At 38.4% G+C, this 11611-nt stretch overlaps 1 protein-coding gene across 2 annotated transcripts; it reads left to right on the top strand.

Moving 5' to 3' along the window:
- The first annotated feature begins 647 nt into the window (after nt 1–647).
- Nucleotides 648–6818, top strand: LOC143732922 (tumor necrosis factor receptor superfamily member 14-like). 2 transcript variants are annotated; one of them, XR_013201212.1, is made up of 8 exons: nt 648–983; nt 1601–1974; nt 2813–2938; nt 3129–3284; nt 3465–3552; nt 3632–4111; nt 4213–4252; nt 4454–6818. XR_013201212.1 is itself a non-coding variant. In XM_077224397.1 (8 exons), exons 2-7 carry the CDS (start codon nt 1848–1850, stop codon nt 4224–4226), a joined length of 702 nt encoding a protein of 233 aa, XP_077080512.1. In that variant the 5' UTR covers nt 648–983; nt 1601–1847; the 3' UTR covers nt 4227–4252; nt 4454–6818. The 2 variants fall into 2 exon arrangements, 1 of the variants encoding a protein (XP_077080512.1); XM_077224397.1 differs by having other exon boundaries at nt 3632–3822.
- The last annotated feature ends 4793 nt before the right edge of the window (nt 6819–11611 follow it).

Raw genomic sequence — 11611 nt, 5'->3', positions numbered from 1 at the left:
GGCGGAAGTTAAAAGCATAATCAAAGAAGAAATGAGAAAGAAGTGGCAAGAGGAGTGGAATAAAGAAACAAAAGCAAGAATGTATTACAGTATCCAAAAGAGGGTAGGAGGTATAAGAGAAAATAATAGGAATAAAAGGGAAGAGGACATTATTTCAAGAATGAGATTTGGGCATACTGTATTGAATAGTACGCTTAAATTAATAGGGAAACATGAAAACGGGATGTGTGAGGTCTGTAATATTAATGAAACAGTAGAACATGTTATTATAAATTGTCAAAAGTATAAGGAGGAAAGGATGAGGCTGAAAAACTGGTTTAGAAAAGAAAAAATTAGATTTGAAATGAAGGAACTATTACAAATGAATTCAGGACATAGGGTATAGAGCGATATTTATGTTTTTGAGTAAAACAGGGCTTAGTAGAAGAATATGAGTTGAGTTGTCTTAGAAAGTTGTATTTAATAATAATGATAATGTATGAATATTAATAATGTTATTAAATATTTATGAAGTTATTTATTGGTTTTATTATGGATGTATGTATTTATTTATATATTTATTTAAGGGTAGTGAGGAAAGGCTATTGTGATCCACACTCCATATCAGAAGGTGGCGGTAATGCACACTTAAAAGTTGTTTGCCAACCGCCATTAAAAGAAAGAAGAAGAAGAAGAAGAAGAAAGCTGGTTTTAAGGGAAATTAAGTTGTAGCTGCTTTTATACGTTACTACGATTGAAAAGATGTGTTTTTTGTATATTAACCACGTTTAGCGTTATTAATCCGTTAAATTCGAATCTGTGAATATATTGCCAACTTTACTTAACTTTTTTAGTTTTGGGGTGTGACTTGTTTGGGATTGAGGAAAACAAAACTGAACGAACGCTTCCGAAAACGACCATACAAAATCTGTGACCACTGACAAGTGTTTTGTGAAAGAAACAGATGTGAAATTAGGCTAGCCTACCCTATAGTCTATCAGCTGGTAAGTAGTTTTTAGTGTTTATTAAAAAGGAAACCTGCAGCTAGCCTGCACAAAAGGCTTAAGTTGTCCATATTTTAATGGCAGTCGACAACTGACCAATATAAATGTCTTCCTTCCTCATTCCTTTATAGTCGCTTTGGCCCTACGTGTTATTTGTAAATTTCCTTCAAAATTTGACTAAGTAGGCTCCTTTTGCTCCCTTTTTTGTTGTTGTTGTTGTTGTTGCTTTTTATGTGCAGTTTTATAAAATAAAATGTATTGCTTTGGTGATTTACTTGAGTTAGAATTTAAATATTAAAATCCAAAACAACAAGTCCAAGGTCCAACAATGCAACCATTATTTCCATTACAAAATGCTATTAAATAATATATTTGATATATTTCGTGGAAATGACACTGTGGTGAAAATGTTTGATGTTTTAGGGAAAATCTTAAAAATGATACACAGTGAGTTGACAATTAAGTAAACTAATGAGAGTGTGAAATGTATTTATTTCCTAAATATTCTCAAGACAAAAGTGCCTTTGTTTTGAAGAAACGCCTAAATGTATAGGCAAGAACGTTCACAGTGAGCTGATTGTTTTCTGTTTTTGTTTTTACTTTCTTTCTTTTTCCAGTTTGTTTGCCAAAGAATGGATATGTCTCCAAGATGCTTGTGGAAATACAACCTGCAGAAGATCGGATTTTTTAACTACTGTCTTCATGTCTCTCAGTTTTAAACAAAATCCCCGCATACTGTTAGCTGTTAAGGCACCCATCAGACCATGCAACTAATGGCACAGCTAATGTGAAGGCTGAGGAAATGTTTCCTCAATGATCAATTGCTCATATTAGCTGTCTAGACTCCACTGAGATTTATGTGACATGTTCACTTTAAGGATTACTATTCTCATTACTGTTATTGTTCCACTTAACTATAAACTTTGCTTTTGTGGATGTGCTCATGCTGAATATGAGATAGATGGACAATGCTGCCCGATGTGTGCTCCTGGTAAGACTGCTAATAAAAATGTATACCACATCATTTACATATTTTACACAATTTGTTTTTTATTTTTATTTTTTTTTATTTTTCAATCTATCTTCTTTATTAGGGCTGGGCAAAAATAATTGATTTTTCGATTAATCGTTTTTTAAAATGTGGTCGATTTAAAATCGATTCTCAAAGGCCACGAATCCCAAAAGCCAGTATCAGTTTTCCTCCACTGTTCATAGGCTTGCAGCCTCCATGTTACAGCTAATGCTGTGAGATTTTATGTTCTATTTATCTTAAAGATAAAATAACCTGATCCTGTTGTTTGTCCAAGGCATGCGACTGTTCTGACTTGTCCAATTTTCAGCATAAATCTTTCATCTTGAATCAAAATCCTGTCTATTCATTGTATGCATTTGAAATATAGAGTTGGGTTCTGTTTTAATGTACCCAAGTGTACATAAATAAAAAGAGTTTAATATACAGGTTTGTGGCTCTTAATTTCTTTTTATTAATTAACCACTTGTAAACTTATGTTCACTGTTCTTTTTTACAAATATAGTATTTGTATTAAATCTATATTCATTGAGTCGAATCGGGAATCGAAATCAAATTTTTGAATCGAAATCGAATTTAGAATTGGAACATCTGAATCGATACCAGTCTTTTTCTTTATCAATGTTTTTCTTATTATAAGTATGTTAAATATATTACTTCAGTAGCTAGTGATGATAATCTGCTTTATTCTGCATTAATGATTTTCTGCATAAAAGCAAAAAAAAATAGATAGTATACTATGACAATGCATTTTGTATCACATTGCCAAAGTTGACAAATGTTATGTGCTGCTTTTTAGGAAACTGTGTTGTTTGGCACTGCACAGATGACACCAGCACAACGTGTGTTCCATGCCCTGAATTCACTTACATTGATGAACCCAGCGGCTTCACAAAATGCTTTTCTTGTACTGTGTGTGACGCAAGTGAGTGTTTCCTCCTTTATATTTGTTCATCTGAAAATTAAAAAGTTGTTATAGATTTTTGTTCATGTGAATCTGTTCGATCTTTTAATGCAGACGATTTTGCATCTGAAGAGATGCAAGCTAGTTGCTCATGGGTAACTGTTCCTAACAGTAACTTAATATGGTTTCTGCTCACTCATTTCTATCTTAGAGCTTGGAATAAGAGTGAATAAAGCATGTACTCGGTCGTCAGATACTGTCTGTGGGCCACTGGAAAGATTCTACTGCATTGAACGAATTAAAGGCAGCTGTAGATCCGCTGTGCAACACACTGAATGCAGACCTGGACAATATATCAAACAAGAAGGTAAATTATAAAAGTATATAAATATACATGAATAGCGGATGAAATGCTGATAATTGTTATCTGTGCTGCATTAGTTGAAGTTAAGGAAACAGAGCAGGAAAGGAAGAGAAACAGTTTTTTTTTTAAAACACAATAGTTAACTCTTATAGTGTCTACAGTATATGTCCATTGTCTTTATAGGTACTGGCTCCACAGATACAGTTTGTGCTGAATGTACAGATGACACATATTCAAACGGCTCTTTCTCATCCTGTTTACCACACACAAAGTGAGTGCTCACTTATGCTGTTGGTGTGTGTTGTTGCTCATCATTTTTCAACTTGTCTGATCCTGGATATCATTCACAGATGTGATGCGATGGGACTTACTGAAACAAATCCAGGAACACAATCATCTGACAGTGAATGTGGAAATCCTCAGACTGCTTCAACAGCCATTGCTATTAGTGTTATAGTTCCTGTATTAATAATAATAATTACAGTAGGAGGTGTTTTTGCATTTAGACATATTCAAAGGAAGAAATGTTCTAAACATTCAGGTAAGCTTTATTCAATTTGTTATTATAATGATTTTTTAGTATGAGATCTATAGTTGTTTTATAATTGACTTTTCTATGCAAAATCAACCAAATTAAATGATATAGGCCTACAGTATAACTGATACTACCGGTAATAATTTTGAACAATAATTTTTGAACAATATGAACAATCATTCATATGCACTATATATTTGCTACAATTAGAGAAAAAAAGTTGGTGATGCAGTGAGAAATATATTGATTAAATTGCTAATAATTTTGCCTTCCTTCTGTTCATACAGGAATACAGGTATACTGAACGTTTTTTTAACATTAAAGAGAAAAATAAAGCAAATATATTTACTATGTTTTAAATAACAAATTGTATGTTTATTTGTTTTTTGTTAAAAGGAGACAGGAAATAATTTAAATGAAAACACCAGCACAAAAGGTAAGAGTAGTAAATCACTGACATACAACACAGTTAAACAGCTCATGTACATAAAGAGAAACTTCAGTGACATAACATTAAATTTTAATTGTGATTTATGTACTATTATATTTGTCTTTTATGACCGTAAGAAAGCAATGCACAAACATTTTTGTGCTTATACAAGCTGAAACGTAATTCTTTCCTTCTTTGTGTTTTCAGTTGTTGGTGGCAGGATAAATGCTGAGACAGTCAGATTGGAAGAACAAGTCCTAACAAATTATGAATGACTACAGTTTCCAGACTTGTCTTCATATTCTCTAAAGAATTTGTCATGCCTGAAGTCCAGCAGACAGAGCCACAAACAGTACTTAAAACAAACTGGTCTCTCAACGCAATTGACACCATCATCTCGACGGGAAGCTTGGGTTCGGGGGAACCTGACTGCCCTGCCGGGACGTTCGCTGCTGGCTACACGATGGCACGTGGGAGAAGTGGCGGGTCGTGTGTCTGGCGGCTCTTTCCGTGGAGGACGTTGAAGATATCTACCTATTCGGAACCATGATAACAGGTCTTCCGCTGATACCCCTTTTCCACCAAAAAAGAACTGGTTCGGAACTGGTGCTGGTTCAAAGTTGGTTCGGAGTTGGTTCAACTTGCGAACCTCCTCAGAACCTGTTTGTTTTTCCACTTCTAGAGCGCCCAGCGAACGACGTCGTTACGTCACTGTGTACGTCGCTTTACGTCTCAGCTAGAAACGCTTGCAAGTACAACATTACTTTGGGATTATCTCTAACTCGTGAACCAAGAAGGCTTTAAAAACAATTGAAATATGTAAGTCTTTTAATCTTTTCCTTTGATATGTAATCTTTTCTGATTAGTTATGTACACCTGTCTTGTCTTTTTTCTCTCTGTTTATTTGTTCTATTTTGTGACTGTTTTCTTCTTTGCTTACATAATGTTTTCAATGAAAAAAATTTAAAAAAAAAGCTAGAAACGCTTGCGCCAACTTCAAGCATAACAATTACAATGGCGGACTACATCGTGTTTCTGCAAATGTTTCTCCTGGCTTTGCGGTCAGAAAAGATGTTTAGGACACAAATAAACCCGCCCCCAGCCCCCGACGTAAGCATGACGTGGTAAAAGAACGGTTCTCTGGTTCTAGTCCAGCAAAGAGTTGGTGCCGCTTTGGAACCAGTTTTCCTGGCCGAGAACCGGTTCTTTGGCTGTCGAAACACAAAGAACTGGTTCGCGCGCAGGCACCGGCTCCGAACCGGCTCTCAAAACGCTTTGGTGGAAAAGGGGTATGATTGGATTAGGCATTGCCCTGGTTTATCGAGGAATTAAGAAGACGGTGACAGCTGTCCAAAGCCCCACAAGGCTGCCCGTCATGATTGAAGCGGTGGGCAGAGCGTCAGCACTCAGACTGGGTCTATGAACCACAATATGGATAACATCATGGAGAAGCTCACAGCTTTGCAAAGGCAAATGGATCGTTTCAGAGACCAAAATGGACCAGGAGAATAGGCTGTGTAAATTAAATGCGGCTACTCGCCCGAAGACCAAACAATCCCAATCTTATCTGTTTCGGCACCCCCCTACCAGCACTGGCCTTGGACAAGGCCGCTGTTGGAACAACAACTCTCCCGGAAGAGCACTGCAGTGAGCCGCTCTTGCGTTCCTTCCTTCCCCGACTCCCCAGACACCTGGTGATTGTTGACTTTGTATGGACCTGATCAAGGTTGTCTCCATGGCAACTTGCTGTGTATCGCTATGACAATCCTGCGGACTGAGGCATCTAGATTATGGTGCTGGCTTAGCGACTCTCTCCAGGCCTACACACACATGAACTTACATATACACAAATATGCATCCCCCCCAAACCCCATCCCCCGCCTTCGCCGCTTCGTACCCCCATTCTGACAGGCGGGTCTGTGACCAGCGCCATAATGGCTGCAGGACCGGATGGCTGCTTGCCTGGGCTGGACTAACTCCATCCCCCACTCCTCACACGTGTTGCAATGTCTTGTTCATGTTGTAGATTGTACTGTTTAAGTGCTAATGTTGCTGAGGTGTTTTTTCCTGTTCCCAGACTGTACTCCTTACAGGAGCATAGTCTGGGGGTCGACCTTTTTTTCTCCTCACCTCTCCTCATGTCATGCTGTATTTTTCTCAAGATTGGCGCTGATTATAGCAGCCATGGTAGCATCTTGTTACCGAAGCACATTCCTTGTGCGTGAAAGCACTACTTGGCAATAAAGTGATTCTGATTCTTCTGATTCTGAACAACATGAACATGAGGAATTTTACAAAACTGTGATGAAACATAAAACACTTTTTAACAGAAGAACTATGTTCAGTTACTTTTGCACAATTCATATTTTTATTGATTACTTAATTTTGCATTATATGAAACCAGCCTCATACAGGTGAGGTTATATGGATGGTGAGAAATATATGGCTTTGAAGTAGAGATAATAACATGTTTCACTTTAAAAACTAATACTTTATTTGTAAATTGTAAACATTAAACTGATATACAATTCATCCATTTATGTTTATTAAACTGGTATACAAACCAAGAAAAGAGACATTGCTTTATAATTCTGCCTACAAAGGAAAATAACATCTCTAGCATGCTGATCAGAAAGCCATTACAACCATTAACAAAGCTGAAAATTATAAACATCATTTGTCTCTAAATATTAATTCTGTGATAGTTTCAGGCATTCACAGTCACATAAATCTACAACATTTAAAATGTTTTAAATTTGCCGCATGTACCAGCAACACTGGTGATTCATTCACCTTATGCAGACCTCATATAAACATTTTTAGGGGAATGTACGTAATGATTCACCACATTTGAATTAACCTCTCCTCATTTCTCAAGGACTGAGTAGCAATTTGCTTGCCAATAGTTTTGTGATCTTGATTTATGTTCTTATGTTACCCTACCCTAACCCTGGGAAAACACTTTGTCATGTGTTCATTATTTGCCATATAATGCTAGGGAACACAGGGCCCTGGGAACATAAAAACGACTTCGACCTGCATACACACCTGCATTCGAAGACTGCATACACAATCATTGTTTGAGAGTTTTATTTTATTTCTCCAACTAAAACAGTCACTTCCCCTTTTCCTTCAGTTCTGTTCTGTGACATTGTCAAGTCATGCTCAACTGAACGCTTAATGAAAACACAAAACAATACAAATCACAGAAATCAAAAGCTCCACATATTTAATATTTAGGCTATAGATTTGAGTTATAAATAGATAAAAAAAATATTCATTCTTTAATTATTTATAAGGGTCAAGAAAACTAATCAGTAAATAAATTAATATTTGGGAAAATGTGTTTAATCAGAAGTGCATGATCTGTGTCCTGCCATTCGACCATGGCTTATTTTTGGGAAATGTGCAATATAAATTAAACACATGCGTAAAAAAAAGTTTCCTCTTAAGTGAACTGGATTTTCTCTTTGTAGAGCATGTTTATGTAGTTATGTTATCAATCAGACTAGTTATAGCAGGTTTGTCAAAATCTCCTGAAACTTATCTGACAAACTAATTAAGCAATGTTTAAAGAGCTGAAGCATATTTAAAGAGTGAAAGTGTATCAAGCTCATGTGTCTCTCTAAGCAAAACAGACTTATTAGCAGCCAAAGCATAACTGTAATTAAATCTTAACAATGGGATACATTGGCCCTCATTTATCAAAAGTGCATACACCAAATTTCCAGCGTACACCTGGCGTACACCCAAAACCACGGTGACTTTGATATTTATCAATATGGACATTGGCGTACGGCACGCTCAAATCCTACGCCAGGTCAGGAGGTGGTGTACATGTACGCACGTTTTGAGTTAGTGCGGAAATGCGCAGAAAAACAATTCCTAACACCACAAAACGCACTGACAAACTAAAAGATATGAGGAGCTCTTTTCCAAAACGCGATAAACACCATTTTTAAATATAAATTTGTATTTTATTTCTATTAATCAACTAGTGTTGTGTCTGCAAAGATGAAATTGATGATCACCATCTCCGTAGTGAACGCGCCTATAGAGAGAGTAGCCTATTTCTTTTGTTTATAATTGTTTCGTTTAAAGACATTTCAAGCTTTCTTTATAGATATATTTCTCATGTCTGTGAGGCATATACTGAGTTTCGGTTAATTTGTGATGAGATGCGCTCCAGTTCACGTGCAATGCAAGGGACCGCGCCCGCGCCTCCATGTCATGACTCATGATTATATTGTCTGCTATTTGCTTCTTATTTATTAAATCCAAGCAATTGGTTGATGAAAAAAATATTAAAATTAAGATACAATTTATACAAAACGAAATTCACTTTAAAGAAAGGCTTTCTACAAAACAAAACTTAATTAAGTGGACAAAATCATGTCTGAGCACGTCTCCCGATATATTGCGCATCCTATCTTAGCCTATATGTTCACTTTTCATAATCAACATAGATGGGGAAAAAATAACATTATTATTTTTTAACAAATATGAAACTAAATGCACTTAGTTAATGGCTACAACACGTAGCCTAATAGTAGGCCTGAATATTGTTATCATTACTTTTTTTCAAGTTCGGCACAAATTACTATTAGCCTAAATGTGTTACTAAATGATTTGAATGTATTTTTAACATTGTTGTATTTAAGGACTGTATTTGTGTGTTATTTTTAAATTATTTGTTTAATGTGGTGGACAATATTGGAACGTGACAATGGAAATATTTATTTTATTTTTACTATTTAATTTATTTTACTATTTATTTTGTTTGGCTTTTATTTATTTCATGCAGTTGCACTTATTTAATTTATATTAATTTATAGTATGAGTCCCTGATTATATGTTGCATGTTCTCTTCTTGTTGTTTTTGTTGTTGTTTTTTTAGACAAAAAATGGATGGATTTATAGCGTTTTGGAAAAAAAAATACAATTAACTTTGAATTTATCATCAACAATATTGTTGTTTGATTTAGGCTAATAATAATTTTTCATGATGGTGATGGTCTCGATCTCCAGAGAAGTGTCTCCTCTTTGCCGTCTTCCGTGTGTCCATGGCGTAAAATGAGGGTGTGGGGGAAGCGGATACTTGAATATATAGGGGCGTGTTATTCTAATGACGATCGTTTTCAGCCGCGGCATTTATCAAGGGCAGGTATTGCGTACACCTGGATTTCAAAGGTACGCACAGCTTCATAAATCAGGCGGTGAGAGGAGTGTAAGCATAATCTTACGCCAACATATACGCCCGTTTCTACGCAAGAATGATAAATGAGGGCCAATGTATCTGTCAGGATTATGTTTAGTTCTGTTAGTTTCACTCCCTTGATGACCATAAGAGGGACTTTTTAGACTCATGGCGTGCCTCAACCACTACCCAGACCGCTTGCTCTGATTATTTTTCCACACCAGCTTCAGCGAGTAGTCCAAGGCATGCTTGCTCATGATTGGTCCTCTAAGGAATTTCACCACCTGTGGTGAGTTGTGGATCTTCATTCACCGTCTGCACTCCAAAAGGAGACGTCACCAGCCCCACTCCAGACCCAGAGCCCAGCCAGCCGTCCAACACGTCTATCACGGATATCCCATCACAGATATCCTGCCAGAACCCATCGCAGGCACAGAGCCTGAGCACCACCTCGCCCCAGAACCTGAACTCAATGAAAAGTCTCACCAGGTGCTTGAGCCAGCAAAACCATCCATCCCAGAGTGTGCCCTCGTGGAGTATACTCCAGCCCATACTCCCACCGCTGAGGATGAGCTGAGCCTGGCCTCTGTAATGTATTATGAGGAAATAGAAGAGGTAATTCCCCAAAGCCTCCCATCTCCGCTGGTCCCGCCCAGCTCCAAGCCTTTTACCCCTTTGGCTCCGTCAGGCACTGCCTTCCCTCTGGCTCCACCTTGGTCCTCAGTCTCATCGGCTCTGCCTCAGTCCTCCAGCACGGGCTCCAACTCGGCCAGTCGTCACTGCGGCTCCGCCTTGGCCTCCAGGAGCCAGTTGCACCAACAGGGCTTTACTAAGCCTGGTCCTAACTGCTAAGTAGGTCTTAGTTAAGACCAGTCTTTAGAGTTGACCTAACGTCGGTTGCACCAACCAAACTTAAGCCTAGGCATAACTACGCCTGGTTTTAGCGATGCGCGTTCCTGTGAATGGCCACGGAACTATAGCGGTTGCCTAGCAGCGTGCGTTGCTGTGGTTACGTGAGGAGGTGAGCAGATCGCGGAAGGCGGCGGCTCAGTGCCAGTGATACTCTGCGGATGGCCCGACATGCGGCGGATTTGTGGACATTAATCATGTCTCCAACAGTGTTTTGAAATGCACCATTTGCATAAAAACATAGCGCTATTAACAGCTGTAATGCCGGTGGCAATGCTGCGTTGTGGTTCGACACAAACTGTAAGTTGGGTGACAGCTCTTCAACAAGTTCATATATATCTCTCCGACAGAATCGAAACCTCTCAATCAGCTCCTCATCATGGTAAATGTCCAATGGATTGTTTCTGTCCCTAATAACTCTCTCCCGTCTAATAGCCCGCTCATTGTAAAGTCTGTGTATAAGGCGCGCCATGTCTTTACTGCTGAGTTATCAAGTGGTTACTATAGAAACTTGCCTCGATTTTGACTTTACGCCTGCTACTGACTAGGCGTAAGATTTACGCCCGGTCTTAGCGAGAAGAGGACTTAAGCCTGGATGGTGCAACGGCCGTAACTATTAGGTCGGACTTAGAATGCTGAGTTAAGACCTACTTACCTTAAGACCAGGCGTAAGCCCTGTTGGTGCAATCGGCTCCAGGACATTAGGTGTCATCCAGTCTCATTGTCTCCTCGGCTCCGCCTGGGTCTCCACCTCTCCTGTCTCTGCCTCCGTCGGTCGGTCGCCAGGTTCCACCCGAACCGTCTAACAATAACCCGGATAGCACATGTACGTAACTAAGATGTCTGCTAAAGAGCACGTAATCTGGAAAACATATGTTGTGTACAAACATCTGTTATACATCTTAGAAAAAGCAGATGTGCAATCACTCTAAAAATACATCTTGCAGATGTAAATGCAGACATCAAATAATAATATTAATAATTCGTTACATTTATATACCGCTTTTCTGGGTACTCAAAGCGCTTTAAATGGAAGGGGGAATCTCCAACCACTACCAATGTGCAGCATCCACTTGGATGATGCGACGGCAGCCATAGTGCGCCAGAACGTCCACCACACATCAGATTACTGGTGGAGAGGAGACAGTGGCCAATCAGTATATATGGTATATGGGGATACTTAGGAGGCCATGATGGACAGAGGCCACTGGGCAAATTTGGCCAGTATGCTGGGGTTATACCCCTACTCTTTTTCGAAA

The sequence above is a fragment of the Siphateles boraxobius genome, unplaced genomic scaffold, assembly GCF_051911475.1.
Source record: "Siphateles boraxobius isolate OS27281-9 unplaced genomic scaffold, OSU_SipBor_1 9, whole genome shotgun sequence".
NCBI classification, from domain to species: domain Eukaryota; kingdom Metazoa; phylum Chordata; class Actinopteri; order Cypriniformes; family Leuciscidae; genus Siphateles; species Siphateles boraxobius.
The sequence above is the reverse complement of the archived record's forward strand: the minus strand, read 5'-3'. Positions and strand labels throughout refer to the sequence as shown.

Coding starts and splice junctions, on each gene's coding strand:
- LOC143732922 (XM_077224397.1), top strand. CDS start 1,848: ATGTTCACTTTAAGGATTACTATTCTCATTACTGTTATTGTTCCACTT. Junction 3,285..3,464: donor ACAATATATCAAACAAGAAG/GTAAATTATAAA, acceptor TTGTCTTTATAG/GTACTGGCTCCACAGATACA. Junction 3,553..3,631: donor TCCTGTTTACCACACACAAA/GTGAGTGCTCAC, acceptor TATCATTCACAG/ATGTGATGCGATGGGACTTA.